General features: G+C 33.3%; 1 protein-coding gene across 3 annotated transcripts in view; it reads left to right on the top strand.

Moving 5' to 3' along the window:
• The window catches only part of LOC142354576 (uncharacterized), a 19,970-nt gene extending 7,521 nt beyond the window's left edge, over positions 1 to 12,449 (top strand). Inside the window, exons 1-3 of one of the 3 annotated variants that reach the window (XM_075406904.1) lie at positions 3,162 to 3,388; positions 7,783 to 8,172; positions 11,602 to 12,449. In XM_075406904.1, the coding sequence (XP_075263019.1) occupies positions 7,957 to 8,172; positions 11,602 to 11,730 (345 nt within the window). In that variant the 5' untranslated portion in view covers positions 3,162 to 3,388; positions 7,783 to 7,956 and the 3' untranslated portion in view covers positions 11,731 to 12,449. Of the gene's footprint in view, positions 1 to 3,161; positions 3,530 to 7,782; positions 8,173 to 11,601 lie in introns of those variants that run through there. The other 2 variants (XM_075406902.1, XM_075406903.1) reach the window with 2 other exon arrangements.
• The last annotated feature ends 8,137 nt before the right edge of the window (positions 12,450 to 20,586 follow it).

The raw sequence follows: 20,586 nt of genomic DNA, 5'->3' as shown, positions 1-20,586 counted from the left end.
GCTGTATGTTCTATTAGTGGAGGAAATAATTTTTGTCACCGTAATCAAATCAAGAGAAAATTGACCCTATGATTTTGTACCATTAAGATGCTACGAGTGTAAAAAATTACAGAGACATAGATCAGTTAAATGGAGCATATTTGTAGTCAGAGGTTTATTTCGACATGAAAGAGATGGCCAGTATTATTTCCTACATTAATAGATTTTAGAGCTCTGTCTCGTTAGATCAACCTGTTTCTTTGCTGTAGAGTTACTGTATTTTCTTAATCGTAATTTTTCAAATTTAAGTGCTTTGCAAGGTTTGTTATAATAAACTACTTTTAAGCTTTGTCAGGATTTTGATTATACTAGAGGAAAAATTTCGGCACAACTGTCAGTTTTTGTCAGATCTTTTTGCAATGAAACAGCCGTACATTAACAGCGGAAGCTAGCGACGAACAATTGGAGAATGCCGTCAATCATTCTCAAGAACACCGTCATTGCATGTAAAATTGTTTAGTTGGACAAAAATTCTGAAAAATCAAATTAATGAGTATTTGAAAAAATGTCCCGCATTATACTTAATGGAGATGAAAAAGACTAATTATTGATTAGCTCTTACCCAATGCTCAGCTTCAAATGAAAACAGAAACAAGATACCAAATCAAACTAAATCCAATGAAATAAAAAATACATGCAATAGACGTCGATCATAGTAGCAAAAAGATTTTGGAAAATTTGTTGTGCACACTTTTAAGGTTTCCAAACGCCGACTGTACTGACTGAAAATTAGAGTTTTGAATTCAATTTGCTCGCAGTAACATGACATACAACGTCGCTTACTTGGTCCTATTTTTAACCATGATGCACGGAAAGCTGCGCAGAAATGCACGTGCTAGTATAATTGTTCACCAAAAATCTGTGAATAAAACTTTAATCAACCATGTACCGTAAAGAGTTCGACTGCTCATCATTGTCAACCACTGAATACGCCATTGCAATTAATTTTTTAAAAAATGATTTGCCGATGTTTTTGAAGCAGATCGTGGCATTATGTTGTAAGATTTTTACAGAGTTCTATAAGAGTCTTGTAAACTTTTAAAAAATTTGGTACACTGGTAAGTTTTTCGCAAGATCTGAAAGCAGGTCGGATGGCTTAAATGAAGCAACAAGTACTGTAATAACTAGAAGGAAAAATTCCTCTTTTTTTTAAAAAAGAATTTTACTTCTAGAACACGCTAACTATGGTATGCTTGGTGATTGCCGAATGATTACGAGATTCTACATGATAGCAATCATATTTAAGTTTGAATAAAATAGTTTTTTTGGTGAAATTTGTGAACAATTGATATATCACACTATATAAGGCAGCGCGACATTTCACTTTTTCATACGTTTTTTGTCGAAGAGTGTCATAATCTTTAATTTGATTTCAAAATTCCGATTTTTATTGGGGGTGCTTTGGTCCCGTTTCTAGTACATGCGTCTGACAGACATAATCAAAGACCAGGTTACCAGCTATTATGGCTGGCGGTGCCATAAATGTCTGGAAATTTTCACACCTTCATGTACTGATTTTTATTGCCATTAGTTGTAGTTGATTAAGTAGAGAGAACACAAACTGTTTAGTCTGCAATTTAACTTGCATTGTTCTTACCTGTTGAGGAGGGGGGGGGGGGTCGGAAGAACACTACCTTGGCCGTCCTTTATTGATTGAGAATTGAGAATTTTATTGTCAAAAAATGTGCGTTAAATTTATCTGTTATACGTAAGAACTTTGTTTTACTATGACCATATTAAACAGTTTTTCTGAAACTACTCTGGTTTTTAGAAGAAAACTGGGCTCTGATTTTTCAACGCAGCTAAGGATTTAAATACGCAATTTTTTTGCGAAGAGGCTCTTTTCTTTTAAATTTGGGTTACATATTTTGACTGGAAGAAGCTTTTTTCCTGCCTTTTGGCAATAAAAGACAGCCCTGGGGTATCAAATCCGTCCGCGGAACCTGATTAGCATGTATATTCTCTTTTCCCTCTCTTTCTTCCCAAAATCTGAAAGCAGGTCGGTTGGCTTAAATGGAGCAACAATTACTGTAATAACGAGCAGGAAAAAAACCTCATTTTTTAACTTTTGCTTCTAGAACACGCTAACTATGGCATGCATGGTGATTGCCGAATTGGCCGACAGGGGGTTTAGCCGACAACCAAAAAATAAGAATTTAAGCCTAAAGCCCGGCCGCACACCAAATGTAATGGTTGGACGAACTCGTGACATTTTGACCAGTCCGATTTGTCGACCAATCACAATTAAGCGGTTGGCTACGTTTCCCATTTGTTTTTTGTATGCTAAACTCCCAGTCGACCAATTCTCGGCACCCGTATTGAGATGCGCACGTATACAGCAGGCAACCGTCAAATTGGCCAATTGCGCTTTTAGTCGATTAAATTATCAGAACCTTTGACGGAAACTTGAAATATGAGCAATCAGAATTTTTCTTGACCGGTGTGCTATGATTAGTTAATTTAAAAAAATCTTTTCAACAAACGATCCCTGTAAAAAATTAACAGATTTTCGGCTAAATGCCGAGTCGGCTTATTTTTAACCAGGAACGGGAAAATTGCGTGCTAGTGTACCATAATAGCTAAAAGGTAGCTACTAACCTACATGTGTGATATATAGGTTGGCTAGAGCGAGCCGAGGATGGGAAGGGGGCGGGGGGGGGGGGGGGGTGAGGTTTATACACCTCAGGGCTATTGCTTATCTCTCTTATCCAATAGTACAAGTACAAATACTTCTATATCCTTTCAAATGCCAAATACCATCGAACCAATGACTCACCAATTAGCCGATTGGTCTGCAAATCGAAAGTTGAACAACGTTTCATTTTATCGCATAGTCACAGTTAAAATTCCTATTTCTGAAGCCTTCTGATTTTGACATATATAATAAAAAATTATATATAAACAACTAATTTTGAGAACTTCGATAAACTGGGTCGTATTTTTGAATTATTTTTCGGACGCCTGAATAAATAGTCGTTTATTTTGACGTGTCGCAGCGTGAATGAACTGTATCGGTCGGCTAAATGTGTTCATTTTGTAAGCAGACATAAGACATTTTATCACCGCACTTACAAAGTTATTACCCGTTCGACTCTTATAACCAACACAGTCCATTTCTTTCATTTTCTCTTAGCTTCGTTCTATATTTGCCTCTCTGATAGACTGAAATTATTCGGACTGCGAAAATTCGAAAGCCCTCCACTGCTAACCAGACCAAAATTATTACCATATATACCTGAGCTTTCATTTCGAGCAAGCGTGATAAATTCGAGAGAGCGTGTACATACATATACATACATAAACACAAACTGAGAAAGCGCAATAAACTATAGCTGCTAAATTTGGAAAGGTAAGAAAGAGCTGGCGCATTCTGTTTTGTTGATTTAAATTTGAGAGATTGTTTTGATCTTACCACTCTTTATAATTGTCACAGTTCGTTTTATTCACTTTTCATAACGAAAGCAATAAACAGTCGAGACAGTTTCGAAAGGTAAGAACAACTTATTGACTATGATAAGATCCCTAATAATCCTATGCTAACGAACGTTTCAGATGTCAAAATTCAAACTAAAACATGTAGAAATCAGATAACGTTCATTTGCACGCCTTGAGTTTTTCGAACGTTCGCTTTCGTTGCAGCATTATCGGATTGGCTAGAGATTAAGGTTCGTTATCTTGCGACTTTGGACTTTCCTTTTGTTTCGCTTTCGTTATTTCCAGCAATTCAATTTTTTGTGTTAATTTCGCTTTACTTAATGGTTTGATATTTTAGGAATTCATTGTAGCCCGGCAAACGTGACCTAAACCGGTTATACATTTTGGATAAAATTTAAAACGCTTTAAAGTATGGTTACTAATGATTTTTTTTCGCAACCACCTCACTATATGAAATGATTATATGGGGTAGCCGAAAGCGATGGTGCCAGATGTTTCGTCAAGTTCGTTTCTCTTGATATAGTGTAACCCGGGTCCAGGTGTGAACGCTAAAAAATGCAAAATTATGTAAATATTGGCCGTGAATGCGTTAAATTTACGTAAGATCTACGCTTGAGGCGTTGAAAAGAAAGTATTTCAGTTCCTTAGGGTAGATCTCTTATCCTTTTGCATTTAATTTAGCTTTGATCCTGCATAATTTTGAGTTTCTAAACGCAGATCTTACATAATTTTGCGCCGATTTCAGCGTTGATCTGTCATGATTATGCGTTGAATTTAGCGTTGTTCTTGATAATTTTGAATTTAGCGTTGATTTGACTTAATTTTGCGTGTCTAAGCGTAGATCTTACATGATTTTGCGTTGAATACAGGGTTGATCAGAGGTGGTTGTGCGTTGAATTTAGCATTGATCTTAATTATTTTGGGTTGAGTTTGGCGCTGATTTGACCTAATTTTGCGGTTTTAAGCGTAGATCATAGATAATTTAGCGTTGATCTTAAAAAATTTTGACAAAATTACTCGGCCAGGGAATGTTTATTCCTCTCTCAACATGCTGCAAACGTACACTTAATAAGGTGCTTATGCTAAGCTAATGACATGTTGAATAAACTAATGCCCTTTGGACAGCTTTGGCTCGTCGATTCCACGAAAAATAAAACTAAATTGTTTTAAATTGTTGCAAATATTTTGCAGGATCCGGAGTTCAGAAAACCATCAATCAGCTTTATTAGGTTTGATATGTTTGTGCATAGTACATAGTGAGTGTTGGTACAGCCCTTAAAATAAGTATGTAATTTAATTCTTAGTCTTTTTTGTTTTTATCAATCTCAAATGTATTGAAATCATTATCATTTAGCTTATGTAACTTCTTCATATTTTCCTGTGTATATGGAAAGGTCACATATGAACATGTTGTTTAGAATAGTTGCCATTGTGGTTCGATTTTCTTCATTTAGCTAATGTTACGAGGTTAAGCACCATATTAAGCATTAATGAATTTTTGCTTTTATAATGTTAATAACGTTATTGATTAAAATCGCGCTAAATATTTGATCCGCCAGGTCAATTATAGTATGATGCACTGTTTTTATTCTTATCATCGCTCGAGATAACTTTTAATTTTAGCTTGTATTTCTTTTTCACTCGAAGTGTTGTGTATACTTGTGGTATTGACGCATGACTTCCTTTAATTACTATCATTTTTTTGCCACTCAACCATCTTGTTTCAGGATTGAAGTTTCGTTACTTTAATTTCTATAAAAATCACTTCAAGGTTATACCTGTAATTTGCTGCTTTCTATATTTTTGTTGTTCTCTGTAATTCTTTTTTGTTGAAACCTATTGTTTTTACATTTGATAATGACACGCAATCCTCTAAATTATTTTTTTCTGATTCTTTTTTATATCTGTTCTATCCTAACATTATTTTTGCATGTGTAATGGTTCTGTTTAGTTCGACTAGGTGCAAACTCCCGGCTACAAATGTGCCATCTTATAGAGATAATTAATCATAATAATAATATATTTTTTGCATAATAGACAAATTGTTATCGGTGATGATGAAATAGTTAGTTTTCAAAAAGATGATTAAATTTTTTAAATGTTCTCTGAGTGATATTATTCTTCATTTTCAATTTGATTTTGATTAAAGTTTTATTCATTATGGTGATTATATTAATACTCTTTTCTAGTGATAGGACTACATGACAAAAATTTTAATCAGAAAGATCATTATTTTTTAATTTTATGCATAGTGATAATTATTGCTGATTATTGTATCAATCACTACTTTTTGTGATGGTGATGGTGATGGTTTAGGAATTTTCAGATTGGTATTCATATTTTTACTTTTTATGTCAATCTATAATTTGAAATTGATGATGAAAAAAATGTGTTCATTTTTTATGACGTGGCCTATTATCATTTATGCCTCTCTGAAGCAGGTCGGCGATCCGATCCGAGACCCAGACATAAAAGATGTTACAAAAAAGAATATATTTGATAAATTACTTTTTTCAGATAAACTAAAGAAAAAAGTAGAACTTGAAACTTAAAATAGAAGTGACAGAAATAACGTACAGCTCAGCTGAACCTCATCTAGATTAAACACAGTGGTAGTTGTGGATAAAGTAGGGTTTATGTATACTCATAATTCTGGTCCAAATGAGACCATTTTTCAAATTAAACTACAACTTCGAATTCTCTATGTTTGAATGTGTGAATTATTAGTGTTGAATTGTGGAATAATCTCAATTTCCCGTCTACAGTTTGACTTGTTATCACTTTTGAACTTTCAAAGGTAGGGTTTTATTTTGATAAAGGGGGTGATTTTGAGCAAAACTGTGTGTATGTACCTAAATCTACCACTTCTCCAAATTGCGCTGCGCACTATAGCAGTAGTCCAGTAAATAGTTTCAATTTTTTGCCATGAAGTTTTGTTTCGCGCTATAATGTTTTCCCCGAAAACCTTGTACTGTTCAAAGTAGATTTTTATCTAGTTATGTACAATCAATCAACACTGCTGCCCCTAATTACAGACAAGAAAACTTAAAAAAAAGTTGAAGTGTTATTTTCTAGGAACAAAGTTATGCAAAAAGTTACTCGGGCTTTTTCGTCCAACAGTCTTGGAAAAGATCACAGTACATATGTACAGTTTTAACATTTAAAAAATTTTGGCTTTGTCTGGGAAACTAAATATTATTTTTTTAGACTTCACTCGTCTTAAGAAACGCAAAAATTAGCGGTTTTTTTTCAATGATTAAAAATTTTTCGTCGAAAATCATCTGATTGCTTGAATAAACTATTTTTGTTTTTATGGCAGCCAGAAAAAACGCTTAAAAGTTCTGAATTCTAACGATTTCAAAAAGAAGAGATCGTTATTGAAATCGAACCTCAAGATTCGTGCAATTTTGCCTTATCGAACTTTGCTCAGATGATATACATTTTATTTGCAAAGAAAATAAATTTTGCTATGTTAATTTTTAATTGTTTATGCTGCCCCCTGTGCACATAGTTTCTTGTTGCAGTAGACTCCGTGTGCAACAGAGCTTTTGCCGTCTCTGAACAACTTAATGCAGTTCAAATTTGCTGCATGATGAAATTTGATAAAACGGAAATATGCTCTGCAAGCAAATAATGCTGGGGCTATCAAATATTAAGCCACACGAAGTCTTTGTACCTATGTCACTATTAGGCATTGTTCAATTTCTTCCTGTATATAGAGAAATTTAACGATAATCGAATGTCATATCTGAACTGAATATGATGAATACTCAAAATCTGATAGAACCCATTACGAAAGTGTTGACCTAATTTCACTACAAGTAACGCTCTAATTTTGACAGAATCTTTTTGACTTAATTCGAAGTTATTCATTATTGTCAGTTTGGAAGCGTTTCGTTCAAAGGTCTTCAACGTCACTTAATATGCAAACAAATTGTTTATCTTAAAATTCGATGCAAGTCCTCAAATTTTGTTTTGAAGTCGCTGTTGAGTTTCTATTTGGTCCAGCTATTCATTCTTAGTCATCGAATGTTGCGATGAACATTGTGTAATACTCCCCCCGGACGATGCAATCAAAGAACTTGTCAAATAATCTTGTTTATTCTACCAGCTGATTAGTTTTCGAGATAGAACTCATTATGTAAACACGTCGGAAACCTCTAACTAAAACTAAATTTGTTCCACTTTGTTTTAGTACGTAGTTCTTTCGGGATTTTGGAACGATTGTGCGAAAGTTAACTTGTCCTTCAACGCTAAACTTGAATGGAAACCAAATTTATTAACTAATATTGGATTTGTTTGTTCTAGATCTTGGTCGCCTGGCAAAACATCAACCGAAACCCAACATTCGAAACCCTTCATTCGTCATTTGGTAATCGTTGGACCAAACTAACCAGTAGTACTCTATAGTAATAACTAAGATTTGGTTATTACAAATTGACTTATAACTAGTTATAACTAGAACCAGAATAGTACATAGCAATGGACGCAGTAACAGGTGCTCTGAACAAGGAATGGGAGAACGGACTCTGCAGCTGTTTTGGGGATTTCAAGCTGTGCTGTGTAACATTTATCCTTCCCTGTTACACTGCTGGCAAGATAGGAGACAAGGTTCCAGGTCTGTCCTGCATCACTGCTGGTCTTCTCTTCCTGATTCCAGTGGTCAACCTCATCATAGCGTTCAAACTTAGAACGGGGGTGAGTTCAGTCTATCTATCTACCTATTCAGGTTTTAGTTTCAGCCAAGTTATGATTGACAGACACATTTTAAAAAACATTTTAGCGCGGTTTTCGAAAGCAAATGTTTTATTGCGTCATCCCAGTTATAATTGCCAGAATTAAGGAAATGATGGAACTATTTCCAAAAGCGATTGTTTTCATCGCCTCTAACATAGTGTCTTGCGAGAAATTGTGCTGCTGGTGCATTTTGGGCTATTTACAAGGGTGGGTTCATAGTATAACAGTTTGTATCTGGAATCCGTTATTCTTACAAGATCTTCGAACGAAAGCCTCGAAATTTTCGAAATTTTGATCCGATTCTGAAACACGACTAATGGATACAGCCTGTTGTATATTCTTTGATACTTTCTATATGTCAAAGTTTTTAATCAATATTTTTTTCTTGTTTAAACAAGCAGAGAATTGTCATTACTACTAATAATAAATGCATCAACATTCCAATTGCAGCACATTGAACACATTTAACGAGTTTTTTTAAAAAAAAATCAACACAATGAAGCCTCCACTTTGTCCAAATTTTCATTCTCGCTCATTCGGTTGAACTTTTTTTCCATGAATGTTTAAGTTTTTTTTAAGTCTTTCAAACCCATTAAATGTTGAGAAATGACAGAAAAGGAAGAAAAATTGAACTGGGCAGTAAAACTCAACTTCAGTGCTAGCTAGAGCAGGTTACCATAAATTATGCAGCGGGAATCCATTTAAAGTTACTCGTATGAACGGTACTTATGAAGCCATATGCTATAGAAAGTGAATTTAGTTTACGAAATAGAGCAAAACTAATCAAAAGGGACAAATTTCTGCGGTCTGAGCCAGCCTGGTTCTGTTCGCTTTTAATATTATTCAGCGCATTATTATGTAAGGTTTTTGCGCCCATTTTTTTAATTTTTTCCTTCATTTCCTTTTTCTTAATTGACAACGTTAGTGTTTTATTGGCAGTAATCTGTGTATTGACAAAATTAAGTAGCCAGTTTTCTAGATTCGGCAAAATACATTTTCTGAATTTACTTGATTTAATCTTTTCAAGAATTACCTATGAAATGGGTGTTTTGCTCAGGAAAATTCCATTTTTAGCATAGACTAACAAATGTATTTTGAGCTTTTAACTTATAGATTATTCTTTGCACATAAGAACTGTTAGTGTACGGGTTGCAAAGTTGATTAGAGATAAAGCCGAGTTGATATGAAGCTTGAAACTAGTCAAGGAACCATTGAAAACAGTTCTCTGATCGCTGCATGTATTCTCATTGCCAGGATGAGTTGTTCGCTCAATTGTTTGCTATTTTTTCTTATTCGCTATTTTTTCGTTTTAAGCCTTGCTTAAGGCGAATAAATATGAAATGTTGCCGTTATTAAGCAGCTTTCAAAATAGTAATTCAGTTAAACTGCCCGCATTTTTTCATATAAAATAATTCGATTTGATTGACCGTCTTAAGGTTAACTTTGCCATTATGATCACGTTGAGAACCTGATGTACTTCGTTTAAATTTGTTGTTAAGTATAATGATTTTCATTGAAACCGGGTCTAAAATTGTAAGATGTTCTTTGATAGTATATTAGGTCGTGTATGATTTTTATGATTTCTTAAGAGTCATACACATGTCATTTCCTGGAGATCATACTAGAAAAACAGTCTAATTTTCATTTTCGAAAAATTTCGAAATCACACAAGGTTATATATGGGTAATTAGAACTGATGTCGTTGGAAAACTTCAAACGCCTGAGATTCTGATTTGCGCTTAGAGATCAAATTAATGCCACGGCAAACAAAACACCCCGTTTTGCTCAATACAGTGATTTGAATTCACTTGACTGCAGTTTAATTGCTCCCGAATGAGAAGCTATTATTGTAAACGTGTGTGTCTTTGTTATGCAAATTTTCCGCCATTTTGCGTTTTTCTTCTAGAATCATCTTTGACTTCTCAAGTGACTTTTTCCCGCATTTCTTCTGTATTTTGAGTTTCTATTGCTCTCATTCCGAAATAAATTTTGTTGTTCAAACAAAACCGACTGTTAAAGAATGGATGACTAGGCTCTGATAGCTGAGTGGTAAGTATCTCCGTCGAGGTGACGGAATCGGACTCAGGAGGTTTGGGTTGGAATCCTAACGTCGGCTGATGTTTTTGCACCCCTAAAAATTTATCTTGGCTCTAGCCCCTGAATTAAATTGCGCCGCCTGTCATTCGAGAGCAATTTTTTGACGTTAGTCGGTTTATGTTTTTTTTAGTTTGTGCATATACATAGTTTGGTTGATACCAAAGTAAGAGACTTCAACGTGAATTTTATTACTTTTAATTACCAGTGGTTTTATAATCCAGCCGATACAAGGTTCCTCGAGTCTTCCTGACACAACCTCTGGGTAGTTTTGTTTTTAGGTTTTTCAACGAAGTTACTATAATAGCTTAAAATGTTGTTTGTGACGAAGAGCGATTAAGGATGCCAATTCGTAACACCTCTTCAAGTGTTGTAATCGATTGTTGAAATTTCTACTAAAATGTTAGAATTTTTGAAAAACCAGCGACTATAAAATCGTTTGAAAACGATTGCTCGGATTTAATCGTTTAGTTAGAAATTATCAGATTTTTGCAATGCGCATTGGATAAAAAATATTGCGGAATTGTTTTGAATCGTATAAAGTTCTTACTCTGAAACCTCTAGTTTTTGTCACAACTGAAACTCTATTTATTAGATCTTTTTGTTGAAATCTAGAATTGTAATATGAGTAAAAAATTGCTAAAATTTTTAAATTTTGCATGCGTGAAATTATGCTGGAAGTTTGGCGAGACAAGCAAGAAAAATAGGAGGGTTTATAGGAAATATCTAAATTCGACAGCTTCACCAGTCTTAATCGGAGGAATATCTCGCAAAATCTCGAAAGGATTGGAAGCCTAACAAAATTGAACACTTACGATTTGTGCCATGTATTCATTGAAAATGTTAAAAATGTTGTTATCGTTGTTAACTTTGCATTTGCATAGAGGTTTTTTTCGCATGTATCAGTCTAATCCTAACTATTGAACAAATCTTCCTATTTAAAAACAACTTTACTGCCGTTATATGTGACTAAGGTGAAAGTCCGATGTTAGTTTACCGAGCTCAGCTCATTTATTTATTTGCTCGCTGCATCAAAAATTTCAGTCTGTTATCTTGCAAGATAAGCGTCCGGATCCGACATCTTGCAAGATAAACGTTATTTGCAAGAGTCTTGCAAGATCTTACAAGATAACCGTTGGAGTTCGTCTGGGGTTTAGACCAGTTAGGCTCAAAAGCTAAGAGTTCCTGGCTCGGATCCAGTACTGCTACTTTTTTTTACAACAGCTGCGTCTATTTTGACGATAAGCATCAAATATTGAGTTATGATACATCAGATATCTAAAAATCATGTTTCAGATCAAAACGGTGAAGATGATAAATGAGGGCACATTGGCAACTTGTTTCTACTCTCTCTGTTGTGGATGCTGCGCCCTAATTCAGGAGGCAAGGGAACTGGGGGTGGAGGTACCCATGGCAAGATCGTAAACCCTCAACAGTGGTCATAGCCAGTAAACAAGAACAACAATTATACAAAAAAGTAAACAACTCAAAGAAAACATTGTTCAGTTAAAATTAACGAGATGCTACTTTTAGTACACAAAATAATGTTTGCAAGGATAGGATGTAATTTGATAGGTGGGAAGATCTATTGTATTTTTAAGGACAGGAGTATGTACGTGTGTTGACGAGTTTTTAACGACAACAAAAATCAACAAATACAATTATTTTTTTTTTGGTTTATTTAATTGATGCTTAATTCGCAAATGTAATTCGCTGTTTTTCAACATTTTCATCAGAAAAAATTAGTCTTTAAACCAAATTTGCTTCATTGATTAGCATTCGGAGATAAATTTGTTAGTGGTTGAAGAAATTGCAAAGTTTTAAAACTTTCTGATGAAATTTTTGTTACTTAATTTATGGAGTGATCTTGAACAAGTGTTTCGTCGAATGCTGCTGATCTTTTTATACAATAAGTCTAATTCCTTCATCGTTGTTTGCTTGAATAGTCAAGAATACCTAGTTATAAATTATAATTAATAACAGTTATCAAATTGAAACTACAGTGCAGTTTGATTGGATCGATCATTGGAGCTTAAAATTGGTGGATGGGTTGTTCCCATATATGGTTGTGGGTTATTATGTTTGCAATGTTTGCATCTTTTCAGTTTGTCTTGGCTTCTATTTCAATTAAATTAATTCTCAGACATCTTTATTTGCGTCGTGCTTTAGAACTATGTTGAACGTACAAACGAAAGTAAATTGCATTGAAGATAAAATCAAGACAAAAGAAGTTTTACTTGTTTTGAGCGTGATTATGACTAGAACGAAGAAACTCTTAATCACAAAAAGGGGGTGAAATATTTGGAAAACTACAGACAAGGTGTTGTTAAGCTGTAAACACCTAGATTAAAAGGCACTGATACTGTTGCAGCACAGAAAACTTATAAGACAGTAAACTGTGCTCAACTGATCCTGGACTATACATTCAAATCAATAGCTTTTAGGCAAAAAATTTTGTGTTCACAGGTATTTCTTTGTCAAGCAAATCACTGTCGACGTAACAATGAAATCTGCACTGATATGCAATGCCATAAATAAAAATTTCTTGAGCAAATGATTTGCTACGTGAAAAAGGCCAAATTGTCAAATTAATACTTTCATTAAGACCTAATACTTTTGTCCAGTATGCAAAAAAATTTTCAATCAAATTAACCATAATCATCTGGTAGAATTTTTTTGTTTTCGCGGAACCTATTATGTTTCCCACCGAGAAACGGCTTAGTTTGGTGATGTTACTGATGTGCGATTTTTCTAACGAACGGATTAACAAAAATTCTCAAAATTGTTAGTGTTGATCCGCTGGACAACAACGACGACGACATCCGAACGCGTGCATATGGTATGGTCCCTATTACAAGGGTCTCTGAATTTTCTACCTAAATAAATATGCATTTTTGGGCCACAATTTCATAGAATATCAATTAAGTGAATTGTGTGGACGACCCATTTCTTGAAAGAATACTTAACGTACCAAAAAGCCCAAACATGGAATTAATATCCGGAAAAACTCAGAGTTGAGAGATTTAAAACAAAAATTAACTTTCAGAAGCAAGATGGTAAAACAGTTTAAAATTATACAAAACTTTATATTGTTGAAAAAACCTCAGAAAAAAATCTAGATTGTAAATTGTGAAACTGAACATTTAGCAAAAAATACAAGAGGTCTTACTATTTAGAATAATTGACAAACTGAATCAAACTGAAATCTATCTACTGAAAACTAAACTTGAAAAAATTGAAATAACTCAAACTGAATTTCTCCACGTTAGTTTTTAAGTGCACAGATATTGTGAATGATAAAATTTATCGAATATGTACAAAATCAGTTTTTCAAGTATTTCAAAAATTTAAAAGATTTAATGCCTAATTTGCCACACATCTTTAAATAAGGTATAGAGCTAGTATCAATAAAAGGCTTTTTTTGCTGAAATTGATAAAACAGTTCAACAGATTTCAAGTAAATGCCCAGTTGAGTTGAAGAGTCAGGTGAATTACTTGGAAAAAAATTTGAGATTATGGGATAAAAAAATAAACCATTATTTAGAAATGACATGAAATTTTGTTTGCCAATGACATCAAATCACATGTGTTCTGTGACTGTCAAGGCTGAAATTAACTGGAAAATCAAAAACACAGGGAAAATAAACTTCAGACAATATTTAGATGAAAAATTAAAAGCTTAGTCAAACGCTTTTGCTTTTATGCAAATATTTTTGTTCAGTGGTATTTCTTTGTCAATGCAAATCTTTGTCGATGTAACAATGAAATCCGCATTGATCTGCAGTGCCATAACTATAAATATTGTCTGCCATTGAGATCAAATCACATGTGTTCAGTGACTGTGAAGGTTAAAATTAACTGGAAAATCAAAAATTCAGAGAAAATAAGGTTTAGAGAATATTTAGATGAAAAGCATAAAGCTTAGTCAAACGTTTTTGGTATAGCAAAATCAATTTGTTTTGGATCAAGTTTTTCTAACACACTGGGCCCATAATCATCAAATGTATTTTGGAGTTTTTTGTCTTATTTCTGATGCTTTTTTAATATATAATTATAAGTTTCCAAAATATTGTAAAATTAGTGGAAAACGTTTACATTTTGCCAAAATTTCATATTGCTTTAGGCGTTTTCAAATGCTATCAGATTAATGGGCAAAGATAAATACACTAATATTTATGAAGATATTTTAAGTGGGTCCCTAAATTAAGTCTTGACCTATGAAAAACGCTGAACTGAAATAGGCAGTAAAAGACCGTTTTGGATTGAAATGGTTAAAGAGACAGTCGGTATTGAAAAAGACCGACGGGATTAAACAGTTAAAAAATGCTTCACTCAACGAGCTGTGCAATGTTGTTCGTCTCAATGTTTGTAGTGCTCGAAGTTTCATTCAAACGAAAAAAATGTTCTCTAAGTTTGTTCAACCCATGCCACTCTCTGTTTGCGATTCTCTTTAATTTTCATGCTGGAACTTTACTCATTTAACGTCGAGTAGAAGAAACTAGATCGAGTTATTTTTGAATTATGAGCTAAGCAAATAATTACTCACTATTCTTTTTTTCGCCTTGAAAGATTTTAAGAGCCTCTTCTATTGATAACGGATGGATATTGCATGCTTGGCAGAAAAATCCTATCATCCCTTTCTGTTTTAAATATTGATGTTTCTTTATTATGGAAAAGAAGTGGCGGAGCAATGCCACTCTAAGTTTGTTGTTTTCGAGAAAAAGATGTTACAAGTAGGCTTTATTTTTCTGAGGAGCAATTTCCAAAAATCATTAAGTTGCGTTCCACTAGCTGAAAGATCTGTAGCTGCTCCAGCAATTAGAGAAGCAGAAACGTCAGACAAAGACACATGTCTCGAATTAAACGAAAACTTATGAAAAACGCTGATATCGATCCTTAAACGGATCACAATTGCGTTTGAAAAGAACTTCGCTCGACTCTGAACAAGACTCCATGCTAATTCTTTTTCATTCATCTATGCTCAACTACGAGTTTGGACCATATAATTTCATTCAATGTTAACAAAACGCAGTTGATTTTTAAAATTCTTCATAAGTCGAGGTCTAGTCCAGGCCCATTAGCTTGCAATAAAATTATTTGGTCTCAAAATGAAAAATGCTTGCACCCACTGGCAGTCCTATAAATATTGGAAACGTTTTCCTTTTTTTAAAGAAAACTTTGATTTGATATATTGCTTAAAAAATACCTCAAATTCTTCCAATAATTTTTTTGTTTAGTTCCATGTAATGGAGTATCTTGATCAATGGTCAACTCATTGTTTTCCGATGGCTAACCAGATACCCATTAACTTAGGCCATTGCTGTTGAAATTGATGAAAAGGAACCTAATTAAGTATCTGCTCAAATTTATTTGAGCATCAGTTTCATTGAAAAGTTTTTCTTCCAATTGATTTTTCTTTTTCTTTTGCCAACTTCAATGCGTTGCAAAATCAGCTGTGTTTCATTGCTAATCCTAAAATTTATTGCTTCAAGTATTTAGCATTTTTTGAGTAGAACTAAAACTTATATTTCAAAACTTTTTTTTCCAATTTGAAAATCAGAACACATATTTGTTCTTTAAAGGTTCAGAAATGCTAAAGTTAAACTATTTTTACAATTAATTTTTGATGATTGCTTTACATATCATTTTGATAGCAATTTTGATAGCTATATTGTTAAATTATTGGAAAAAATTTGCTTTTTGCCAATTATTCATTCTATTCAAATTGTTTTTCCATGCTCCCAGTGAAAGGGCAAAGACTAAAAAGTTTTGCTCTTCGGATTTTGATGATATTTTAAATTTATCCCCAGTTCAAACCTTGACCTATTAAAGGATTTCGACAAGTTAACAAGACGAGGAGACCTATTTTGCTTTACTCAATGGGCTCTGCAACGCTGCTCGCATCAAATTGTGTAGCGCTGGAATTTTCATTCAAACAAAAGGTCATGCTCCAAATCAACTCAACCAATCATTCCACTCTCTGTTTGAGGTTCATCTTAATTTTCATGCTGAAATTTTACTCAATTAACGTCGAGTAAAAACCTGAATCGAGTTGTTGTCGAATTTTGAGTTGAAAAAAAATTATTTAACATTCTTTTTTGCCTCGAAATAAATCACCAGCCTCTTGATGCCTATTGCGCTTTCGGTGGAAACATTCTTTCCACTTTTAAAACTAGATTTTTTTTTATTTTGGAAAAAAATGGCAGAGCAATGCCACTCTAATTTAGTTGTTCTCGGGAAAAAATGTTGCAAGCAGGCTACTAGTTTTCCTTCAACCTAATAAAATCGCTTTTTCAGAAAAAAATTAACTGCCACAAGACAGTTGATTTTTCTGAATATCACTTTTGGAAATTCATTACGCAGCATTTCACTATCTTAGAGATCTGTTGTTGCTCCAGCACTTGGCGAAAAAAACGAAAAACATCAGACAAAGACATAACTCTAGAATTTTCAAAAAAAAACTACAAAAATATTTAAATCGATCCAATAACGGCCCCCTTTGCGCATGAAAAGAAGTTAGTTCGACTCTTAGAAATACTGCATGCTCAATTCATTATGTTCAACTATGCTCAACTATGATTTTGGACTATAAAACTTTATTCAATGTTAACCGACTACTGTTCGTTTTGAAAATTCTTCATAAGTCGAGGTCTAGTAACTAAGTTTTTGTTAGTTAATTTATGGTGTGATCTTGAACAAGTGTTTCGTCGAATGCTGCTGATCTTTTTATACAACAATTCTAATTCCTTCATCTTTGTTTGCTTGAATAGTCAAGAATACCTAGTTATTAAATATAGTTAATAACAGTTATCAATTTGAAATTACAGTGCAGTTTGATTGGATCGATCATTGGAGCTTAAACTTGGTGGATGGGTTGCTCCCATATATGATTGTGGGTTATCATTTTTGCAACGTCTGCATCTTTTCAGTTTGTCATGCTTAAAGAATGGTTCGCCTTTATCCAATATTTTTATTGTTTGATTCCATGCGATGGAGTATCTTATCGTCATCAGCAATGGTCAACTTATCGTTTTTGATGGCTAACCAAATATTCATTAACTTAAATATTTTTGGTGAAAGTGGTGATAATGAACCTATACAAAATCTGCTACAATCTATTTGAGCATTGTTGAATTATAAAAAGAGTTCAAAAAAAAAAATATTTTAATCGAACCTTGATCAGGCCACGCTTGCGTTTGAAATGGCGTTTACTCAACTCATCAAACGACTTCATGCTTCAGTCGTTTGGTACAACTATGTTGAAAGACAAATTTGGACCACATACTTTCAGTCAATGTTAACCAACCCCAGTAAATTTTTTAGACTTCTTCATAAGTTGAGGTCTAGTCCAGGAGTAGAACCTTCCTATACAGTTGATTGATCTCTATATTAAATACTATTTCATCAACCGGCAAATTTATAAATAATGCAAACTATTTTCAGTGTTTCTTAAGATTTGCAATCATGATAAAAATGTGCTTACTTTTTTTCATATAATTTCTTTCTGTTTAATTCAAGTCATGGAGTATCTTTGAACAATGGTCAGCTGATAGTTTTCCGTTGTTTAACCAAATACTCATTAACATAAGACGTTGGTGGTGATAAGGGACCATATTTATAATATGCTAGAACTAATTTGAACTGTGTTTTAATTCAAAAAAATCTCGGCTTTCATTCGTTTTCTTTTATTTCTTTTTGCCAACTATAATGTGTTGCACAATTAGCAGCTTCTCATTGCTTATCTTGAAATTTATTTGTTTTAGGTATTTACAATTTTCGAGTATAACGTAGTCTCTAAGTTGCTATGTTTTAGTTAAAATTTGCAATTTTGAATACCAAAGCATAGTTTGTTCTCAAAACGTCGTGCACCTTCGAAACATGATACTGCGACCGTTCAATTTTGTAGATCTATGCAGTTGAGATGCAAAACTGTCAAATTGTGCAAAACTGTCAAGTTCAGTTCAAATGTTAAATTACGCAAATTGAAAATAAAAAAGTAATGAAAAAAATATGAAACAGTTATTTGGAGTTTAATTTGATACATCGTGGATTTCGACTACTCTTTTGATTTGAAGTTTTTTTTAACCTGCTAGAATGGTAACGCTTGACTGTTCTTGCTTAAAAAATTGCAGCTCCAAAAATGACTGCTGTGTTATAGTTTGCCCTCCTCAGACCCAAACGTTTACAGCAGCAGCAAACGGAATATAGTTGGAGGCAAAATCTCACCAAAACGTGACTTTTACGTATTGGTTGAATCTGTTTTTGAGAGAAATGGCACAAACCAAACACATTCTTGTGGGGGAAGCTTGATCGCCGATAATTTGGTGTTGACAGCAGCTCATTGTATTAACGGTTCAGGTATGTTTTGATCAGACTTCATAAGTAATACAAAAACAAATGAAAATCAAAACAGCCATATAAATTCAAAAACAGTTTATTTTCATATAGCACAATTCAGAAGTTCTATAATTATTCTAGAATACAGCAACTAAAAACTTTCAAACAAGTCAGACAATGGCTCTTATCGTGTTGCTTTTGTCTACAATGCAAAGTTACAATAGCTCATCAATCGCAAGAACATTTTTGCACATTTCTATTAAGTGTAATATCAATAAAATTTTCATAAAATGCTTGAAAACAAAGAACATGTATGTTTCCATATAAGTCCTACAAATTATCTTAGTATGATCCTGCAATGATATGTAAAAGTCATATATGATCCTTTTATGGTTAGTATGAGCCATATAGGATATATGTGCGATTAATAATAACAACATTTGATCTTTGTATGTTTAGAATGAACCATTCATGATCCTCCGGTGGTCGCTAAGGTTCATAAATTTATTTTTTGTTATAGGTCTTATAAATCAAAACATTTATAAGACATTGGTTTCCTAACATTTTGTGCTCCAATTACAGCGCCAATAGAAAAATAGCACAAAAATGTTTCTCGACGACAGGAGTCAGCGAAAAATGCGGTGAATGTTGTGATTTACAGTTATAAAATCTGTCGTTACGTTTAGTTTTTGCATTTGAGTGACATCTGTTCACAATTATGTTTCGCATAATTTAGGAAAACTAAACTGTGCAGATGTGTTGATGTGCTTGGGATTGTTCCAATGTTGAACAATGAATATGCCTTTTTCTTAATTTATTATGTCTCAAAACTTCCAAAAATACTTTCTGAACTGCCTGATTGTACTAAATGTAATCAAAATGCTTGCACATCAATTTCTCGTTTCTGATTACTAAGAAAGTAATATTTTTATATTTGTTATTTAAGCAGAAAGAAGCGTTTTGACATTTTTCAAGTCTTGCGGTTTTTTTAAAAAAGTCCTTCGATCATGTGTTTACTAAGAACCAATTGTGATCTTAATATGGTTGCTAAGATTCCATAAAACAATATATGACTTATTATTTTTCCAGAAGATAACGACTCAGTATGAATCAGAGGTCACCCAATGAGATGGGACCTTCGCTTTTGTAAGTATTGTCTCACCCAACGAGTGGGGAGAACACAAATAATTTTCAAGAGTTCAATGAAGATTGAAAAGTGAAGAATTCTGAATTTTAGAGAGAAAAAGACAGAATGAAATAGAGAGCGATTAGGAAGAATGAAGAGTTCTTCAACAAAACAAACACTTCCTTATTTGAACTTTTAATGATCAAAAAGTTTGATAATTTTTGAATCAAAGTTTGATAACAAAGATTTGTATTATTTTAATCCTTCCTGGTTTAAAAAAACGAATCAGTATGATTACTATTTTTCTTTTAACTCTGGGAACTGATGATTTGTAATGAAATCGTTGCAACCCTGCTGATATATGATATAATCGAAGTATAAACGATATTAGCAGGATGCATAAAACATAACATTGTTTGTTTTAGATAATCTAGTGGAAAAATAGTGAAAAATTAGCAATTTTATGTTTACTTGAAGATCCCAACACTTACCTATTCTTTGCCCATTTTTTTAGTCCACTTGTAAATCTTAAATCATTTGCGTCATTTAGATTCTTTTACTTTGATCTCAAACGTAACATTTTTCCGCTTGAACAGACATCAATTTTTTGGGAACTTCAATTTTAGAGAGTTCAATCAATAGTTAACAATGTTTTTGACATTAGCATTATTTTGCTTTTTTCATCGTTTTTGTTAAAATTAACCCTCTTATTCTATTGATTGCAATAATTAGCAGATAAACTAGGGCACAAGGTGGGGTTTTCTTAAACCAAATACGATACTGCAGATCTTGAAACTAAAATTCATCCAGTAATTTTT

Source organism: Convolutriloba macropyga, chromosome 15, assembly GCF_964194025.1.
Source record: "Convolutriloba macropyga chromosome 15, txConMacr16.3, whole genome shotgun sequence".
NCBI lineage: Eukaryota > Metazoa > Xenacoelomorpha > Acoela > Convolutidae > Convolutriloba > Convolutriloba macropyga.
The sequence above is the reverse complement of the archived record's forward strand: the minus strand, read 5'-3'. Positions and strand labels throughout refer to the sequence as shown.